Below are 18,483 nucleotides of genomic sequence, written 5' to 3' on the forward strand. Positions count from 1 at the left end.
CGGAGCTCTGTCGTTTGCTGGTATGACGGAAGTTGTTGAAGTCGGAACGACCGATGGATTGATAGGCAGGTCTATGACATCCCTTCTCCACAGACCACTTCTTCACCTGTTCGACGGCCGCCTTGCAAATGTTGACTCCAGCCGTGTAATACTCCGCGGAGATGTTCTCGTGTCATTTTCAAGCTGGAGCCTACAGTCTTGCCATCAGATGCCATCCAAACCCAATAGCGTTTGGTTCCCCTAATGCTGCCATGGGGCAAACATCGTCTCACGAGGCGGTTGAGCATTAAGCTTGTCCTGACTCCGGACAATGTCTTGATGATGACCTTTCACTGTTCATGTGGTGATGGGCTATGCAGTACATGACAACCTAGCGTCCGACATTTTGGCTGATAAGAGAAGTTTTCATTGGATGATATAATAATAAGTCTAATTTATAGCAATCGGAACAAGTGCCGACCAAGTCCAAGGAGATTCGCCACTACCAGCCATCTGTCCTTGTCTCCTCCTCCCCTTCCCTGCAAGTTCATTCCAAGCTCCCTTTCTTTGCAGCATTGACCAACAAGACATTAGTCTACATTGTGTCGTCCCTACATGTATGTACAGCGAGGCTGAGAATCTCGATCTCGACGGCCCGCAGCTGAAAAGAGGGACTGCGATGGCTAGTAGTAGTATGATTGCCCTTACATTAGCCTATGGGCCTGTGGCCCTTACTACACAAGTCATAAAACCAGTAATAGCTTCTTTTATATCAGGTCTTAGCATCATAGATGTATGAGCCCTTGCAAGGCCTTCCGTCATGATGGAATAATACCATCTATTCGCCCCCCCTGGCTTATATCGCAAACCACAGCTTGGTGTTGTCGGAGCAGACTATCCGCTAACTTGCTTTTCTATCGACTTGACGTATGTGTGACTTGAGAACTAGAAAGCACCAGCCTGTCCTATAAAACAAATCAATTGCTTTACATAAGTTGCTTTACACTCGAAGCTACCTCTCAGTAAAACGGCCATTACAACACACAAGAACATTGAACGGTTGCAAAATGGCCTTTTCAGGAATATCGAAACGGCTGTCAGCGTCCAACGGCGACGGCCGTAGCCGCGAGCACTTCCATCCGTCCCCGATGCAGCAGCATCTTATTGCAGCAACCGGGGAGTTTGTCGGCACCTTTTTCTTCCTGTGGTTCGGTTACGCTGGCAGCATGCAATACGTGAAGCTGGAGACTCTATCGCCATCATCCGGGGGCATGCCCGACACGACCGTCTTCTTCCTTGCGCACGTCTACAGCTTCTCGTTGCTGGTCAACGTCTGGGCCTTTTACCGTATAAGTGGTGGGCTATTCAATCCTGCAGTACGCCGTCTCAAAATCAGAAGCATTGCAATAATCACATATAGAGAGAACTTGGAACTGACATGATTTCGTATCATTGGATATAGCTCACGCTTGGCATGTGTTTGGCGGGGACACTGCCCTGGATGCGAGCCGCCTTTCTCGTCCCGGCACAAATCATCGCCAGCATGTGCGCAGGCGGTCTCGCGAGCGCCATGTTCCCGGGGGACATTGCCGCGGCGAACAGTCTTCTCTCAAGCGACACGTCGATCGCACGAGGCCTCTTCATCGAGATGTTCTTCACGGCCTTTCTTGTGTTCGTCGTCTTGATGCTCGCTGTCGAGCGTTCCAAGGACACTTTTATCGCTCCCATTGGGATCGGGTTGGCGCTCTTCGTCGCCATGCTGGCGGGTAAGAAAGACACCACAAGGACCACCTTGTACTTTGATCGAGAGCAAATATTTGGTTTCTTATCATCGTGTATATAAGGTATATATGCCTGCTAACACATCTTTCTTTGTCCAGGGACTTCCTTCACCGGCGCATCCCTCAATCCGGTACGCAGCTTCGGGTGTGCCGTTGCAACGCCTCATTTCCCTGGCTACGAGTGGATCTATTGGCTCGGTCCCTTCATGGGGGCTGTTGTCGCTGCGGGCTTCTACAAGTTTGTCAAGTGGTCGCATTACGAAGAGGCGAATCCCCAGCGAGATGCCACGGACTATGACCACGGCCAAGAATCACAACCAGCACAGCACTCTGAGGTGTAACGCATCCGATCGAGGGGTATTGTATGTGTATTATAGTAGGGAGGAGGACCGTGATGGAGATCTGTGTATGATTTAACGTGAAAAAAATGTCGGCGTTGGTAGAGAAAAGCGATTGCCTCAAATACATATCAGGCAAATGTTACACTTTGACAATTTTGTACTTGTTAAACTACTACACCATTCTGAGCTGATGTGAACGTATACTAAACGGGGTGTGTATATCCATCCATGTCTATTAACGTAGACCAAATCAGACTGCCTTCGTTTTCTGGGCATCCAAAACAATCACTCCGTCCTAAAATTGAGAGATACAATCCCTATAGAGCCCATCTCATACAATTCCATCTGGTATCTCATTCTATGTGACAAAGGAGAAGAAAGCATCAAAAGAAACCAATTCCTTGCCGAATCATGCCGCAAACCATTCTTGACCATGTTCATAACATTGTGTTCAACACCGCAGTGCAAGTTGCACCCACGCAACATAAAAAATTGAATCATCTCATAGCGTCGAGTTCCTGGCTATACCAATCATATCGGATGTCAAGACGTGTGACGTATCAGGCGGACTCATTCCGTTCCTGTACATCCACAGCCTGCTGAGCTCCTTGACTTTGACGTCCTTCTTGTGCCTTCGGTGGAGGAACTGGTCGTAGACCTCGATCGGCGTCGTGATCTCGCCCGTTCCAAACCCCCCGGTGCCCCCGTAGCTGATCTCAAATGCTTCTCGCGCGTTGTCCATGGCGGTGCCCTCAACGCCAAACTTGATGACCTCTTCCATGAACTCATTGTTTTCGTCGGCTCCGGTAAACTCTCCGGTTTCCGGGTCTCGTTTCAAAGGGAACATGCCGTCGAGGTAATGCTGGACGAGGAGATGTCCGCCGTGTCCGTTGGAGCGGTTGAAGAGACGGCCGAGGAACCGAGGCAGCTGCAAAGAAGCCATCTTGTTGGTAGCGAAATGGAGGATGCCCCATATGGCGACAAAGTCGGTGTTGTGAGTATAGTGCTCGATATGGCCAATGGCTCTGTCCTTGGCGGCGGAGGCGGTGTGGTAAGACGCCAACGAAGATGATCTTCGTACGACGGAGGCGGTCGCCATTGGATCCTTCTTTATCTCGAGAGGCGTGGTGACCGGCTCCTCGTAGCAACCCTCCGAGACGAGCGTCTGCATGGCCTCATGGGGCCTCGACCGTGTCAGATCTTGCGAGAGGAGGTGGCGGTGCGGGTTATTGAAGTGGTTGGCGGCGCCGCCGAAAGTGTACACTTCGAGTTTCGCGAGGAGATCTTGGGGCATCTCCTGGAGGAGCCAGTCCAGGACCATGCCGCCCTCGATGACGCCCTGAGAGTGCATGATGAAGACGACCTTTGACTTCTTCGGGTCGTAGAGAATCTCCTTGAGGTGCCTGTAGCAGACACGCACGTCGGTGGTCGCATAGGAGAAGTTGCGCTGGATGAGGCACTCAATGACGTCGAAAACAACCCCTGATGTGCGGTTATGGATGCCGAGAACTGGGCGGCCGAAAGTCAGGGCCAAGCGGTTCAGGTTCATCTTCATCCAGTGGCGGCTGTTTCGTTGGCAGATGTCAGTTAGCAGCAAGTCCATAACACGAAACTGCATGAGCATCCTAGTGAAATGGAACACTTACCCGACAGAGACGCCGTTCAAGAAAACCCACTGCTCGTGTGCATGCTCTGGCCGCGCCTTGGCATACTTTTCATCAGAGTGAAAGATGATGTCTCGGCCGTTCAACAGCATACAAACCAGCCTGTTTAGCGAGTGAAAGGCCACAACCCCGGCGACGCCCATCCATGCAGGGAAAACGAGGACAAACGGCAGGCTGATGAGAAAAGCGAGCTGAAAGATGAGCAAGAAGAAGTGGACCGTAAGGCAGAAGATGTTCATATACGACGGATACAGCTCGTCAAGCTCGCCCGAGCCGAATTTGTTGACGGGGAACAGAACCCATGGCAGGGCCCAGCAGTAGTAGAAAAAATAGTAGACGTCTTTGGCAAGGAGCCGCCAGGGGAAGTCGGTGTATGCGTAGTTGATGACGGCCTCGTTGCCGATCTGGGAGCGGTAGAACTCGGTGACGGAGCTCATGATGAAGGACTTGGGCGATGCATCGTTGGGTTGCTTTGGAGGTTTCATGGCCGAGATGCGAGGGACGGATACTGACAGCAAGCGCCACTAATAAGCGGTGATATGTAGTAATGGCGTCCAATGTGCTTTCGTGTAAGGCATCAACCCCCTCTCTGTCGGCAACGAATAGGGCTGAAACAAGCTGGGAACTTGCAGATTCAAGCGCTGCAGCTCGAGGCGAGGGTGGTGAGCTAGCAGCATCAACATATACTTTTCTCAACCCATCTCATGGCGCCCCCCTGACACCTCACAAGAGCTAACCGCTTAGCAGCTGCAACTGCAGGCATCTGGGAGGAGTCGAGATCCCACGACAGTGCCCCATCACATGTCCGGTTGGAGCAGTGGACCTGTCAAAGGTTTATGCGACAAAGGCAACAAGGTCAGACCGCATCTCTGACGCACCGGCGGATGTGACGCAGGCGGGAATGAAAGAGACGAAACAGAAAGAAGCACTGCCGAACAAAAAAGGAGGAGACGAAAGAAGGCGTTATTCTTAGCAAGGCTGACGGCGATCAGCTGCATGTGCAGAGCCCGTGGTGTGGAGGAGCGTCAGCAGACCAACAGATGCGAGACTTGGCCGTCTCGGCACTGCTGCGGATTCTTGGCCCTTGACTGGGGAGAGAGTCATGGCGGGAGAAGGGAGTTGCAGCCACCAGGCAACAATCACGGGGAGGATGAAATGTGGCAATCTGAAGGTGATGAGTCTGAGAGCTGCGAACAGAGAAGCGTGAGGTTCGTGAGATGCTCGAGCAAGAGACAAGGATCGCAAGGTGACCGCGTTCTATGACACCCAGTGTAACTCAGAGCCGAGTCAGGCACATGGACCGGCTGCAGTCAAGACCTGGTTGCGAGTGACGCTCGCGCACTTGATCGTGGCCGGAAGCGGAACCGAGTCTCGTGCTTCGAGGTCGGCAGCATCATGGGAGGCAGCAGCTGCATGACTGTTTGCCGAAGCTGGATCGAGGACACGACCGGCAGTTTGTGATCTCCAGATGCCATCGCGGGGGAGCTGCTCCCCTGGACTTTTAGCGGGCTTCCCCCGCCTGCAAATTCACGTCTTTACAGGTAATGCCTGTGCTGCAGTTTACCGCCATACACTGTCTAAGGCACTGCACTCGAAAATCGTCTGATTTAACCCACGTTACATTGACGGTTCTCTGGCTTCCATTATTTCATCCATAATCGATTGCTGATCGGTGGCAATGCCGTATGTGTTGTCGGGACTGCATGCATCTACGTGGTGCAAAAGTAAAAAGCAAGCGCCCTCGTTTCACCTTGATATCAAAGGCAAAAAGAGAATTCTGACGAGAGTGGGACTCGAACCCACGCGGATTGCTCCACCAGGAATTTGCTTGTTAAGGTAGCCTTAACCTGACGCCATAACCAACTCGGCCATCTCGCCGTATGATTTCTGCTCGTCTTTTTGATACTATGAGGTCGGCGGATGTTCCTTCTGGAAGCGCCGCGCCAAATAGTTCCAGCATCCTCACCAGGTTGGGAGGGCTTGTGACGTTCCTCGTTTCTACCTTACCCAGAGGCACCATGTAGTCCAGTATCAGGTCTTTGCATGTTAAGATTAAAGATACTTTAGCGTCAGCGGAGGTGCTTGCGCAAATGCTGTACACAATGTCTGTAAGAGAACGATCTCGTCTTATTCAAGGTCTAGGTTCTCCGCAAATGGGACACTTTGCCAGCATCTGCTCCCAAGATTGCGGTACCACTACTACGAATATGAAGTGATGTGCTTCGAGGAACCTGTCAGGTAGTATTCCTCAATCCTAGTCAGTAGTACCGGTAACATGTCCAGGGTCTCTTGAAGATGGTCGCCGCTGTAGGAATGCCCAAATGTTTCCACGTGCCCGTCTCGAGTTGCCATCTGTCACTTTAGAATGGACTTTAGACATGGCACATTCCGGTGCAGCGAGTCTCCAAGCCTCGACGTCACCTGATTGATAAGAAAGCCCAGGTTGATGTAAAGCATGTTTGGCCCATCTTGCCGCCTAGCATCCAAGTGCTGCCTCGTACAGCGTGGGAAGCCGTCTTCCAGCTCTAGCAGCGTTCCTCGCACAATCCCGCGGGCACTTTGGCGCGCCCGCTCCCAATGGGAGCCAACGAGAGAACACAGACTTGCCATTTGTCAATAGGATTGGCGAGGAGCGGACGTAGGAACATGCGGCACGAAGGCGAGGCATCGCGGTGGTACTCGGGGGTTGTCTGCAGCAGCAAGACCTGGGAAGCATCAAAGCGCTCGCGCAAGTCCGTCCGTCTTTCATTAGCGCCGGGATGGGGGCGCTTTTGGTTGTCTAATTGAGCAGCTGGCCGAGAAGCTGCACAAAGCCTTTGGAACTGGGCGATCGAGCTTGCTTTTGCGAGATGGGCTTTGCGAGCCAAATCCACGACGCGATCTGGAATGAGAAGCCTGCCACTCTATAGAAGGCTTAGAAATGCCACCGCACCATGCAGCATCTTCAGTCTATTATTGCTCGCGTTCCGTTGGCGTGGTGCAAAGGAGCCCGAACCTGCATCACGAGAGGGATGGCGAAGCACCAGGTTGTATTACTTGGCGCAGCGTCGGCGGATTAGACCTCAAAGCAGCGAGACCATTTGGTCTTCCTCCTTCCGTCGCTTCTCTTTTCCTTTGTCCCCTTTCAATCCAAGGTGGGTAGCGAGAGAACGGACTGACGGGAGCGTGGCTGGCGGACTCAGCCCAGGCCAGGCATCATGGCACAGCTGGCTCTAGCAGCCCGAAAGGCCGTAGGATAAAATAGGAAGGGGAAGCGGGTAGGAGAGAGTAGCCAAGCAATGTAAGTGAGAAACTAAAGGAACAAGATTCTGCTTTCTGGCCGTAAAGCTTTGAGGGCGACTTGCTTCGCGATGCCTTTCTGGCTTTGGTATCCTTTGTGACGGAGGTGATGGGCATTGGGCAGTTAGCACACACACGAGGACGCACATTCATTGGTACAGATCCGTCAAGCTGTGATCAGCAAGTGGTGCTTCCACAGACGCACACTAAAAGTGGCGGGCTTCACCCGCACGACAAGCAGCCGCAGCGAGCGTCTGCCATTACCCGCCGCGCTCTGTCAAAACAGAGACATTCTCATGCAGATTCATCAAATTTCATAGTAGTAATAAGTTGCTTTTCCTGCCTCTGTTCTTCCTGTCTCTGTTTCACTTGTTTCTGGCGGGAAAGGGACACGGTGCGCGAGGCCAGGCCAGCCAGGCCGGCGGTTGGTGGTGTTCGGTTGGGCGGTCTGTCGAGGTAAAAAGTTCGACCTTCTCATACATGATACGTACTGGGCTTGTGGGGGGTTGAAAAGGACCGCGTGAGGAGATTCAGTTTGACGGGCCTCCAGGGGAGATGAATGAGCGAATATGGCGAGGTAACGAGCTCCTCCCCCCTTTGGGCTGCGGAGCGCTGTCACCGCAAACGAGCTGCTTATTGTCATTCGGGAGGGGGTAGGAATAAGATTTAAGAAGCTTTCCCCTTGTTTGAATCGTTGATTCGTATTTAGTACTCCATGGCAGCCGTGAATGACGGAGGGCCGTGAATGGAAGCGAGCCCATATGCTGATACCAGTGGTAGTATTACCCGATTGTATCGGTGGCGGCGGGCGGGCTTGATGCTGCTGGTGAGAGCGGAGAATTTGATTGTGTGCCCAGCCCAGCGTTTTATGCGTCTGGTGCGTCGAATGGATCTGATGCCGCTGGCCGAGTCGCTGTAGCCACTAACCCAAGGTACCTCAGTAGGCGACGGGAGCAAAGTACCAGCCCGGCGCGAGCAGTGAGTGCGAGTACTTTCCCTTCGTTCAATGTGCCCGTAGGCCTGGCGACGCAGAGCTGGAGCTAATAACGGGCATGGCCTGTCGGCAGGTACCAGACCGGAGTGAAGGCAGGCTACGGTATTAGGCCTCTGCCTCTTCTCACCCATAACTACTTGACCCCCCCTTCCCCCGTTCCTCGCCGCATTTCCTCCCATTTTCAATCACTTCCTGGGCTCTCCTCCCCTCCGTAGGCCCTCGTTCTGGTCGCTCTCGACGCCGTTTTCTTTGCGCGTTGCCGTGCGTGGCTCGTTTCTGCTTCACGGGCTCACTTACATGGCTAGGATCTGATTACCTCACCCAGCCTGTGGAGGGACCCCCACGACTGGCGTCAATCGGGACGAGGAAAAGCAGCCAGCGAAAAGCAGCAGCACAGCGGCGACAGGATGCGAGAGAAAACGGCCAAAATCGCTCGTCAGGGCCCCGAGTGGCTCTCGAATGAGCATCGCGAGCAGCACACGAAAACGAGGGCGCAGAGCAGAAACATCACGATGCGAGCACCGGTCTTGTCGGAGGGGCCGCTGAGAGACTCGCCCATGGCCCAGCGGCGCTGCCATCAGAGTGCGCTGTGACAGGGGTGGCTGACCCTGTGGAGACTGGACAGCGGCATCAAACGGTGTCACAAGGCGACACGACAACCCCAGGATTCGTGCCATCCCGGTCGACTCACTGGCGCCATGCCCGATCGCATGCGCGGCAGCTTGGATTTGCTCAGCTTCTGATGCTTGCGAGCGGCTGCAGAAGGCAGACTGGCATTGCCCAGATCGACTGCGACCGGTGGTGCGAAGCGAGGGCTGGACAGGCCGAAGCCTGGATCGTGGCTTGTGGCGGGGCCACCCACGACACCTTATTTTGGTCGGCGTGCAGTGCAGTCGACTCCTACATGATGTATCGACGGCCGGCAGCACGGACGAGTGACACCAGAGGCAAGCTGAGCCGTGAGAGGCGAGGAGCTCTGGTGGTTACAGCATCGATTGGCTCGGCATGCTGGCCAGAAGATGTGCGCGAAATGAGCGGTTTGGTTTTCCTTCGCGCGCCCACGATCCCCGTTACCTTACCTTGGGGTGGCATACGTGCTGTTATATGGTGGCAACCAAATCGGCCAGTGCCGCAATTGGCGCCACATTGACGCCCAGAACGCAGCACAAGTTGGACAAGCATAAGGCGAACCATCGACGGCGTCGTGGGAGGAATTGGTCCTCAGTCGATTCAGCAACCCCGGATTGGCAGCCCAGGATTACGATCCACGAAAGCGACTTCACGGCAAGGAATGGGTTGAGTTACAATATGCAGCCATGTTCGACTCTCGGCTTGTCGCCAACCGGACGGGATGAGCATTACCTTGTGCGGCGCACTCCGAGAAACGATGTTTGCCTGACAGAAGATGCTCTACATTCTCTTGCTGGTGATAGCACTTTGTCACAGCCAACGAGCTCATGGCAAGCGTGTGCTGTCAATTTCTTCCGGCAGGAATTCCGACGAATCCAGGTCGCAGTCCATTCATGGCCGTCCGAGACCATTATCGACATCCGGTGCAACCCTTGAAGAAACAGCCCCAGCAACTCGCCTACTTGCTTGTTCTTGTGGTGACGATTGACGTTTGGCTCTCGGCGAGGGAAAAAGAGGGTAGAGAAAAGAAAAAGAACAAGCGCCTGCGACTCTATACAGTACCTGCTGCTGCACCGCTGCAACACGCGATTCAGGTACTGCTCGCTTTTGGCTAGACCTCGGTCTGAATCTCATCGGAGATCATGTTTCGAGGACAGCCCTGGTCTCTATCGCAAAACGACTGATCCTGTCCAGCTGCGAATAGGGGACTGATAGCAACTTCAGTCTCGGATGTTAAGGAGCTCGCTGTTAGATGCGGCATTCTACTAACACGCAATGCCATTACTGGTATCGCGACACTAACGCAGTGCGCTCATTGGTCAGCGACCCACCTGGCTTTCCGGCGGCGTCAGCGCTAGGCCGCAACCAGGCTAGCCGTCTCAAGAAGGGAGCATTTCCCATCGGCCTGAAACCAATCTGCCAATCCAGCGAGGACTCGCAGTCATCCACCTCAACGCGCCTTAGGTAAGACCTGGCTCTCCATTCACTTCACGTCGCCTGCACCTCCTTGCCTCTCTGCTGCCCCCCAGGCGACATACCGATCCTGTCTCTATCGCATCGCTACGGCTAGCGAACGCCTCTGCCCCGAGCTCTCGATAGTCAGGGCGCTGCGTGGGAGCCGCCGAGGTGGCTTGTTGTTGCTTGCGTCGGCGCCGATCCGAACCAGGACGCCTCCTGCAACGAAAATTTCTCCTCCAGCACACGCGCTCGCTGCCCCTGCGCTACATCCACTGCCCATAGGCCCGACGGGCGTGCCGTGTACCTCCCTCGTACCGGTACCTCGACACGCGCAGTCCGCTGCGGCTGCCCCGACCCAACGCGAGGTATCCGTACCTGACACGGGCGCTGCTATTTACCACCTTGCCTTAACCTCCTAATCTCCTGCACCGAGTCGGCCCCGTCGCGGGTATCACCAGGTACGTCCGTTTGCTAGCGTCTGCCGCGGCGCCGCGAGGTACCTCGATTAGTGGCGCTGCCCCCTCCCTTTGGCCCTCTTGTCTCCCGGCTTCAGCGCTGCTGCGCCGCTGCTGGGCCCAGCGCGCAGGTGGTTCCAACAGCGACGGAGCGGAGTACCTGTGGCTACATCCGGCCTGCCTGTGCTAGCGCTGCCCGCGGCTGGTACTTGGCGGTACCTCCACTGCCATGAATCCGACGCCTGGGCTGGCATGCCGCACTGCCTGCCACTGCCGCTGCCGCTACCGCTACCACTGCCTGCTACCTGCCCAGCGCCCACCCGGAGCCCCCCCCAGCCAGCGCTCTTTGTCTGGCTGTCGCCCATTTCCCACACGCACACACACATACACATACGTCCTCTCCGCCAACCCGCGACGCGACTCAACGTTGTCGTCCATCAAACCACCCACTGTGCCGTGTTACGGCCCCGTCTCCATCCATCCCTGCGCCCATCAATGGGCTCTGTGGCCGCCGTGCCTGCTGATTTCGCTGACGTCGCCGCGCACAGCTTGTCGGGCTCATCGCCATGAGCACCTGGATGAACGACGCAGTCCCGAACCACAATGGCAACGGCTTCCCGCACATGACTGACCCCAGCTCTGCCAGTGCCATGATGGACCCTTCCGTCTTCATGACCAACCCGGGCCAGTTCAACCCGGCCGCCCAGTTCCCCAATCAACAGCAGATGGCCATGCAGAACGGCCCGATGCGCCACGCCTCGCCCTCCGCCTACCAGGCGACCCAGGTCTACCAGACCAATTCGGTCATTCCATCGAAGCGCCCGCGGCCGCGTGAGGATTCCATCTCCGGCTCTCCGAGGCAGAATCCGGGCATGCTCCCGACGTCGCGCTCCGAAACGCCGCAGCAGCAGGCCTTCCCCGGCTTCCAGCCTGGCGCCATGCCTCAGCAGAACGCCGGCCAGTTCTCCCACCTGCAGACCAACGGCTCGGCCAACGCCAGCCCCTCGCCCATCATGGGGAACCAAATGCGCCCGGGCAGTGTTCCCCAGCGAGTGGCGACGGCCTCGCCTCATCCGTTTTCCCCCGGTGCCCAGCAGTTTACGTCCCAGACGTCGCCCATCACATCGGAGCATGGGACGCCGCAGCCGAATCCCTACATGCAAAACATGCCGCAGGGCTACAACCCGGCCTTTGCGCAGTCCCCGTCGAACCCGCGCCCGTCTCCGAATCCTAACGCGATGCCGGGGAACCCCATGATGGCCCAGCAAATGGGGCAGATGGGACAGCCCATGGCCCAGATGCCGGCTGCCATGTATGCTCAGATGCAGCAGCAGCAGCAACTTCAACAACAGCAACAGCAGCAGCAGCAGCACCAGGCGCACCAGGCACAGACTCAACAGCAGCAGCAACAACAACAGCGGCCGCAGCAGGGCATGACCGAGGGTCAGAAGATGGCTGCCTACCAGATGCGGCTCCAGCAACAACTCCAAGGTACCATGCAGATGCAGGCTCAAATACAGGCCCAGCAGAATCTCGGCCGTGGAATGATGGCGAAGCAACAGCAGATGGCCGGTATGCCCAATGGTCAGATGCCCCCCGGACCGATGCGACCGCAGCACCGACCAACTGGCAGCATCAACGGAGAGCAGTTCATGAAGAACCTTACAGCACTCATGAGTAAACAGGGCCTCCCCTTGGACGTGAACCCCATGATTGGAGACCGGCCCGTCAATTTGATGATTCTGTTCCAAGCCGTGTCATCCAAAGGTGGTTCCAAATCGGTCACTGTCGCGAACGCCTGGGGCCACATAGCCCAAGCCTTGGGGCTTCCGGCGCAGATACCCAACGTTCCTCTGGCGCTCAAGCAGATTTACGACCGCAATCTTGGCAAGTTTGAAGAGGTCTGGATAGCTCAGCAGAAGCAGAGGATGATGCAGCAGCAACAGCAGCAGCAGCAACAACAACAGGCGACTCTCGCGAACCAAGGCGCTCCCCAGAAGCAGGTCGTACCGGGCCAGCAGATGAACCAGGGCCAAATGCAGCCGGGCCAGCAGCAGCAGCAGCCACCACCACAGCAACCTCCGCATCCGCCTCACGTGCAGCATCATACGCCGGTCAAGTCTGGCCAGCCCTCCATCAACGGTTTCTCGGCGCCGCAAACTCCACAGCTGCATCAGCAGCCGAATGCTGTTCCTGGCCATAATAGAAATAGCCTATCACGCAGCATAGATCAAGCCGGGCCGAATGACTTCTCAATACCCTCCCCGGCCCACTCGAGACCCGGAAGCATGGTCTTGGGCCCCGTCGACGGCAGGCCGATGGGCGTCTTGAATGTCGAGCAGCAGATGCCCCAGCTTCCACCGAGATCAGAGGAATACAGCCCTTGCGCGCGAGAGCTTTCCACGTATGGCGGAGTCGATCTCCATGCGGCAAACTTGCTCGGCGCGGAGCTGGAGCGCTGGAAGCCAACTGTCCCACCGGTGAACGACCTCGGCAACATTGATATAGCTGCACTTACCCGTAGCCTGCAAAGTGGGATACATGGAGAAGTCCGCCTCGCTCTGGACACGCTCGCGACGGTATCTCACTCGCCAAACCAGGCACATTTCCTACAGCTGCGATACTGCGACGATTTGGTGGATGCGCTCATCGATTGTGCCGAGGAACAGCTCGAGCTCCTCACCGAACACACGGTGGAAGTATCCGACGACATCCAGCTCACCCCGTATGAAGAGGTGGTCCGGGCGTGTCGCATCGAGCGATGGGCAATCCGAGATGTTCCCGCTTTTGGCACTCAAGAATACGAACTTGACCGAGCCGTCGATCGATTGGTGTGCATCTCCACCATCTTGCGCAATGTTTCCTTTCCGGGCGAGAACAACGACAACCACGTTATACTCGCTGATGAGTCGGTCATCAAGTTTCTCTGCACCGCGATCAGATATCTCGGCACTCGGACAATGCTTCTCCGAACCCATAACAACACCCTTGACTTCATGAAGGACGTGGTTATCCTCCTTTCGAACATTGCCGGCTCAGTCGAAATTCCCGGCCGAGAACAGGCTTCGTGTCTCTTGCATTTCTTGCTGGCATTTGCTCCGGTTCCCAATCCGACACTGACTAACGACACAATCTTCTTCACCAACTATGATCCGAGCGTTCATACCTATCTTCCCCACGCTGTGGATGCCTTGGCCAAACTGCTTGCTCGCGATGAGCCCAATAGGGGTCATTACAAAACCCTTTTCGCTTATGATGCCGCCAACCAGCCCCCATACGAGCTCCTCACTCGGACCTTTGCGCTAGCCATCTCACCGATTCCAGACAAGGCCAAGGAGCGCGATCGACCAACGAATTTCCCTTCGCTTGTGGAAGTCCGGAAGCCGTATCTGATGCAAGGCCTGTTGGCTGCAGAGATCCTTGCGGCCTTGGCCCCTGGTGCTGAGTCGAACCTTGTGAGGACCTGGTTGAGTGCAGCCAACGGCCTGGCGAACAACCTCTTCCGTCTCGGTCAAGAGCTGAGTCGCATGTACGAACAACCGCAAGCCTACGGTCGCGGACCTGGACGAGCTGCACCACGCAAAGATCCCGAGCACCTCTACATTTCTGTTCTCGCGATAGCTTTGCTTAGGCGACTTGTCGAAAAGTCAAGGGATCCTAACAATCCTGCCGTTGCTGCCGCCGGACCATTCCTACCCACGACACAGGCGTTGCTGGAGGCGTTGTCCATGCACAGCCCTGAGTGGTCGAAGGAAGGTTTACTGCAGCACTTGTCGACAATAATAAGTTTAGCAGGATGAGTCTGGATCTTTTCATTGTTTTCACCTTTCGAAAAAGGGTTCTAGGATACGAGCATTGGTGCGGGATGGGTTGTCCCGCTGTCTTTTCTCCCTTTTCCTTTTGTTTACCCCTTGAAAAAATTAGGAGGCGGGGGCTTGAGGGAGACTGCGTTCAGGGTTCTTTTTTACATTGGACAATGTCAACAAATGATCAGATGTGTAAATGCTATTGTATGGGGTCGATAATGTTTGTTTTAAGCCGTCCGTCACAAGTGCGATGGTGCATAGGTGTTCAATATCAGCGGGTTTGGAAAGGTGGAATTCTCGCAGACTTATCGCGGCGTCTGTGTACATAGGAGTAGGGATGTTACATACACTGATACCTCTTTTCTGATGGCCAGGATGACCTTGTTCCTTTATTGATTTGTTGTACATAAATATGCAAGATGATACATGTGAGCGTCTAAGCTCGAAAGGTTTCTTGCCAATGCCGGTGTCTTACCATTCCGACCCAGGCCAGGATTCACATCCCCTCTCCCCAGATAATATACACAGGTCGGGGAACCTTTAGAAACCACGCGCAAGCAGCCATCCCCTTGCCTTATCGAAATGGTCTCCCTGAATCAAAGAAAGTGTGTGTTAGTGACTGTGCCATCTATTAGGCCTTTCCCGGCCAACAAGAGAAGAAACTTGGCTGTGCTTTACCTTCAATTCTATATGTTGTGTTGTCGGGTTGATCCTCGCGTCCTCCCGAGGGATACCAAGGTCTCCCACTAATTCCTCTAGCAGCCGTATCCTGTCACCATCGACCTTCTTGATCAGGACCACCTGGCGCGTGCCGCCGGACTGCCACCTGCGGTACACGGGCAGCTGGACGGAGGGCGTGCGGCGCACGATGTAGCCGAGGCTGACAAGCTCCTCGGGGGTCTTTGTCGGCGGAGGGACGGGGGCGCGGCTCAACTGGCGGAGGTGCGGAGGGATCTTGGCTTTCTGGTTGGGGTTCTGGCGAGGCGAGGCTGAGGCGGACGAGGGCTTGGTTGAGGAGAGGAATGCCGTTTGGATCGTGGGACGGAAGAGGGTTCTTGATGAGGGGTTGAGGGGCAACTGGAGGGCTGGTCGGATGGTTGCGCTCCTCAGGGGGAGGGCTCTGGGGATGAGGTAGCTCATCTTGGCTGGCTGTGATGTTTGTTGGAGTTGAAGATGGGATTTTGGGATTGGCGATTAGCTCGGTTTATCAGCCGTGGGCTGGCGCACAAGGTTCGTATACGGATCGCCTCGCTGGATTCAGCAGACCAGAAGAGGAAATGTACCAATTGACAATCGAAAACAGCCTTTTCAACAGTCCGCAAGTCTCACTACCGATTCGTGGCCGCTTTATCAAGCCTTCTTCTGCTCCCCTCCAAAGTAACTTTTTCAACATGCTAAGGTAGATCTCCGGATCACATGATGCGCCGCAAAACTAGAGTTTCGCTGGCGGCGGATCTTCGGACAAAAAGCTGGAACCCCCACAACCACTTTGTGTGTTATTCGCGAAATTCACCAAAAATCTGCCCCTCCATTGACTGGGCGAGCGAATCTTTTTCTCCAGCAGTAGCGACGACCTCCCTCCCTCGACTCCTCTCCCACGACAACCCCCTACCCCGGCCGCGGTCAGATTCTACTTGCCTGCGACGACCACCCAATTTTTCACCATGGAGGACATTCTGAAGGCCCTGCCAGCCGATGGCTCGTCAATCCTGCACAAAGTCGCGCCGCACCTGAGCCGTCACTTGCTCTTCCCGCTGATCCAGTTCGAGGGCGAGCAGGCCGAGGAGAAGGGCGATGCCGAGCTGGCCAAGAAGATCCTGTCGGGCAAGATCAAGCTGCTGGATGACACCAACATGACCGACTACGTGGCGAGCCTGTACTGCGAGCTGCACGGCGTGGCCGAGGCCCCGGCCGAGTACACCAAGAAGAGGCAGGACGTGCTGGCACAGCTGGACAAGTACGAGAAGGCGACGGAGCAGATTGCGAACCTGCTGACCCAGGACGAGGTCGTCAACGGCCTGCGGAGCGACAAGGTGGCCAACTTGGAGTTTCTCAAGAACCAACACGGAGTATGTGCAATCACCGACTAGAGCGCAAAGCCTTTTTGGTTTTGCTTGCGTGTCCCTTCTCCCCCCTTGGTAATCCCCGATCGATATGCTAATTGACTCTTCTCTACTCTTTCACCAGGTCACCATCGACATGGTAAACGCTCTGTATGACTTTGGCCAGTTCCAGTTTCGATGCGGTCAGTACGGCCCTGCCGCCGATATGCTCTACCAGTTCCGAGTTCTCTCCACCGACAACGACAAGGTGGCCGCTGCGACCTGGGGAAAGCTTGCTTCCGAGATCCTGTCCACGAACTGGGAGTCTGCCGTCGATGAGCTCAAGAACGTCCGCGAGGGTATCGACACCAGACTCTTCAACAACCCCCGAGCCCAGCTTGACCACCGGACCATGCTTATCCACTGGTCTCTCTTCCCCCTGTTCAACTTCGAGGGTGCCCGGGAGCCCATCCTGGACATGTTCTTCTCTGCGTCCTACATCAACACCATCCAGACCTCTTGCCCCTGGATCCTGCGGTATTTGATTGCTGCCGTTATCACCGGCCGCACGCGCGCGCGCAACAGCTCCGTCCAGCAGAAGCAGCTCAAGGACATTGTTCGCTACGTTCGACAAGAGGCCTATGAGTACGCCGACCCCATCACCCAGTTTGTCAACGCCCTCTACATTGCCCACGACTTCAACGCTGCTCGCGAGGCTCTCCGCCAGGCCGAGGAGGTGTGCCGCAGCGATTTCTTCCTGGCTGCGTCCACCGACGCGTTTGTCAACGCCGCCCGACACCTCATTTGCGAGAGCTACTGCAAGATTTTCAGCCGGATGAACATTCGGGACCTGAGCGCCAAGCTCGGCCTGAACCCCGACGACGGCGAGAAGTGGATCGTGAACCTGATCCGCGAGACTCGCCTGGATGCCAAGATTGACAGCCAGGATGGCACTGTCATCATGAACCACCCTCCCAACAACGTTTACCAGCAGGTCATTGAGAAGACCAAGGGCGGATTCTTCAGAACACAAGTTCTCAACGCTGCCGTCTCCAAATAAAAGAAGCGGTAAAGGAGCTTGCAGATGTGTTTGAAATAGCAAACTCGCCTGGCGCTGGGCAACGGGAGCGATTCGGAGGATGTTAGGCCGGGGTTTGGGACCATGGCCACGCGGGTGGACGACCCGGTGAACGATCCCCAAAGACGAAAAGAAGACTGCCGATGTTTCTCTCTCCATATAAAGCTCCTCGAACACGGTCGGATTTGCAACAAGGAAGAAGAAACAAGAGGGAAAAAAGGAGCAAAGAAAGAGTAGACCGGCCCTTGTTTTTTATATCACATGTTCTTTTTTATCTCTCTTCCTCTCTCTGGTGATGCGGTTTGCATTGCACGGCGTTTAATAGGTATAAGACAGGGATGGGGAGGATGTCTTCTTGAGGGAGGAGAGGGCCAGGGTCGTTTTTTTAATGAAATTGACTGTTTTGTGCAATGATGAAAGAGGTTTTTAATTCACTGTGGAATGATTGCTTTTCGTCACTTGTGATGACTTGTGTAAAGCTTTTACTCGGATCATTCTAGGAACACAGGGGTTTGAGACAGGAGCGATCAGCTAGCACTTTGGCTTGGCTTTGCATTCGTCAAGCGGGATCAATGCCGTCGTTGGTGTGTATAGGCTTTGTGAGGGTGAAGTTTGCAAGGTCAGCCTTTATACGTCGTTTTGGTGCTGCAGTATGACGACGGTTAGGCTGTCGTTCGTTGCTGGGGACGTGGGTTGAAGAACTGATACCTAGTATGGCACTTTTCACAGGTCAACGCTGATTTTCTGGACCTCCAGATAGTACCAAGAGGTAATTGTTCAATCTCTCCCTATAAGAGATTCCTTATTCAGATCAATTGGAAGCATCTTCAAGCTTGTGATATGCGTAAGGTACTACTACTACTGCAGGGCCAGGGCCTACAGGCATCTCCAGGGCAGTCTAGGTAGATCTATCAGTGCTACCGTCCCATACTAGGGAGCCAACCCCACTAAAAATTGCTGCCAGAGCTCTTTGCTT

At 55.1% G+C, this 18,483-nt stretch overlaps 5 protein-coding genes and 1 non-coding gene across 6 annotated transcripts; 3 read left to right on the top strand and 3 right to left on the bottom strand.

Moving 5' to 3' along the window:
* Window positions 1–1,046: 1,046 nt before the first annotated feature.
* On the top strand, window positions 1,047–2,101 carry BBK36DRAFT_61920 (aquaporin-like protein; the record flags this gene model as incomplete). Its single annotated transcript, XM_024898375.1, has 3 exons — window positions 1,047–1,355; window positions 1,442–1,745; window positions 1,860–2,101. 3 exons carry the CDS (start codon window positions 1,047–1,049, stop codon window positions 2,099–2,101), a joined length of 855 nt encoding a protein of 284 aa, XP_024745246.1.
* Window positions 2,102–2,603: 502 nt separating this feature from the next.
* BBK36DRAFT_1130614 (hypothetical protein) lies at window positions 2,604–4,202 on the bottom strand (the record flags this gene model as incomplete). The annotated part of the gene is made up of 2 exons (XM_024891858.1): window positions 2,604–3,666; window positions 3,748–4,202. 2 exons carry the CDS (start codon window positions 4,200–4,202, stop codon window positions 2,604–2,606), a joined length of 1,518 nt encoding a protein of 505 aa, XP_024745247.1.
* Window positions 4,203–5,543: 1,341 nt separating this feature from the next.
* On the bottom strand, window positions 5,544–5,643 carry BBK36DRAFT_t191. Its single transcript has one exon. It is a non-coding gene; the product is annotated as a tRNA-Leu (tRNA).
* A 5,504-nt stretch (window positions 5,644–11,147) lies between these two features.
* BBK36DRAFT_1130479 (hypothetical protein) lies at window positions 11,148–14,381 on the top strand (the record flags this gene model as incomplete). The annotated part of the gene is made up of 1 exon (XM_024891846.1): window positions 11,148–14,381. The coding sequence occupies one exon, from the start codon at window positions 11,148–11,150 to the stop codon at window positions 14,379–14,381; it is 3,234 nt and encodes a 1,077-aa protein (XP_024745248.1).
* Window positions 14,382–14,927: 546 nt separating this feature from the next.
* On the bottom strand, window positions 14,928–15,527 carry BBK36DRAFT_1130620 (hypothetical protein; the record flags this gene model as incomplete). Its single annotated transcript, XM_024891859.1, has 2 exons — window positions 14,928–14,978; window positions 15,066–15,527. 2 exons carry the CDS (start codon window positions 15,525–15,527, stop codon window positions 14,928–14,930), a joined length of 513 nt encoding a protein of 170 aa, XP_024745249.1.
* A 524-nt stretch (window positions 15,528–16,051) lies between these two features.
* Window positions 16,052–17,489, top strand: BBK36DRAFT_1163474 (eukaryotic translation initiation factor 3, subunit 6; the record flags this gene model as incomplete). Its single annotated transcript, XM_024894541.1, has 2 exons — window positions 16,052–16,456; window positions 16,575–17,489. The coding sequence occupies 2 exons, from the start codon at window positions 16,052–16,054 to the stop codon at window positions 17,487–17,489; spliced, it is 1,320 nt and encodes a 439-aa protein (XP_024745250.1).
* Between the last annotated feature and the right edge of the window lie 994 nt (window positions 17,490–18,483).

The sequence above is a fragment of the Trichoderma citrinoviride genome, assembly GCF_003025115.1.
Source record: "Trichoderma citrinoviride strain TUCIM 6016 unplaced genomic scaffold BBK36scaffold_20, whole genome shotgun sequence".
Classification (NCBI taxonomy): domain Eukaryota; kingdom Fungi; phylum Ascomycota; class Sordariomycetes; order Hypocreales; family Hypocreaceae; genus Trichoderma; species Trichoderma citrinoviride.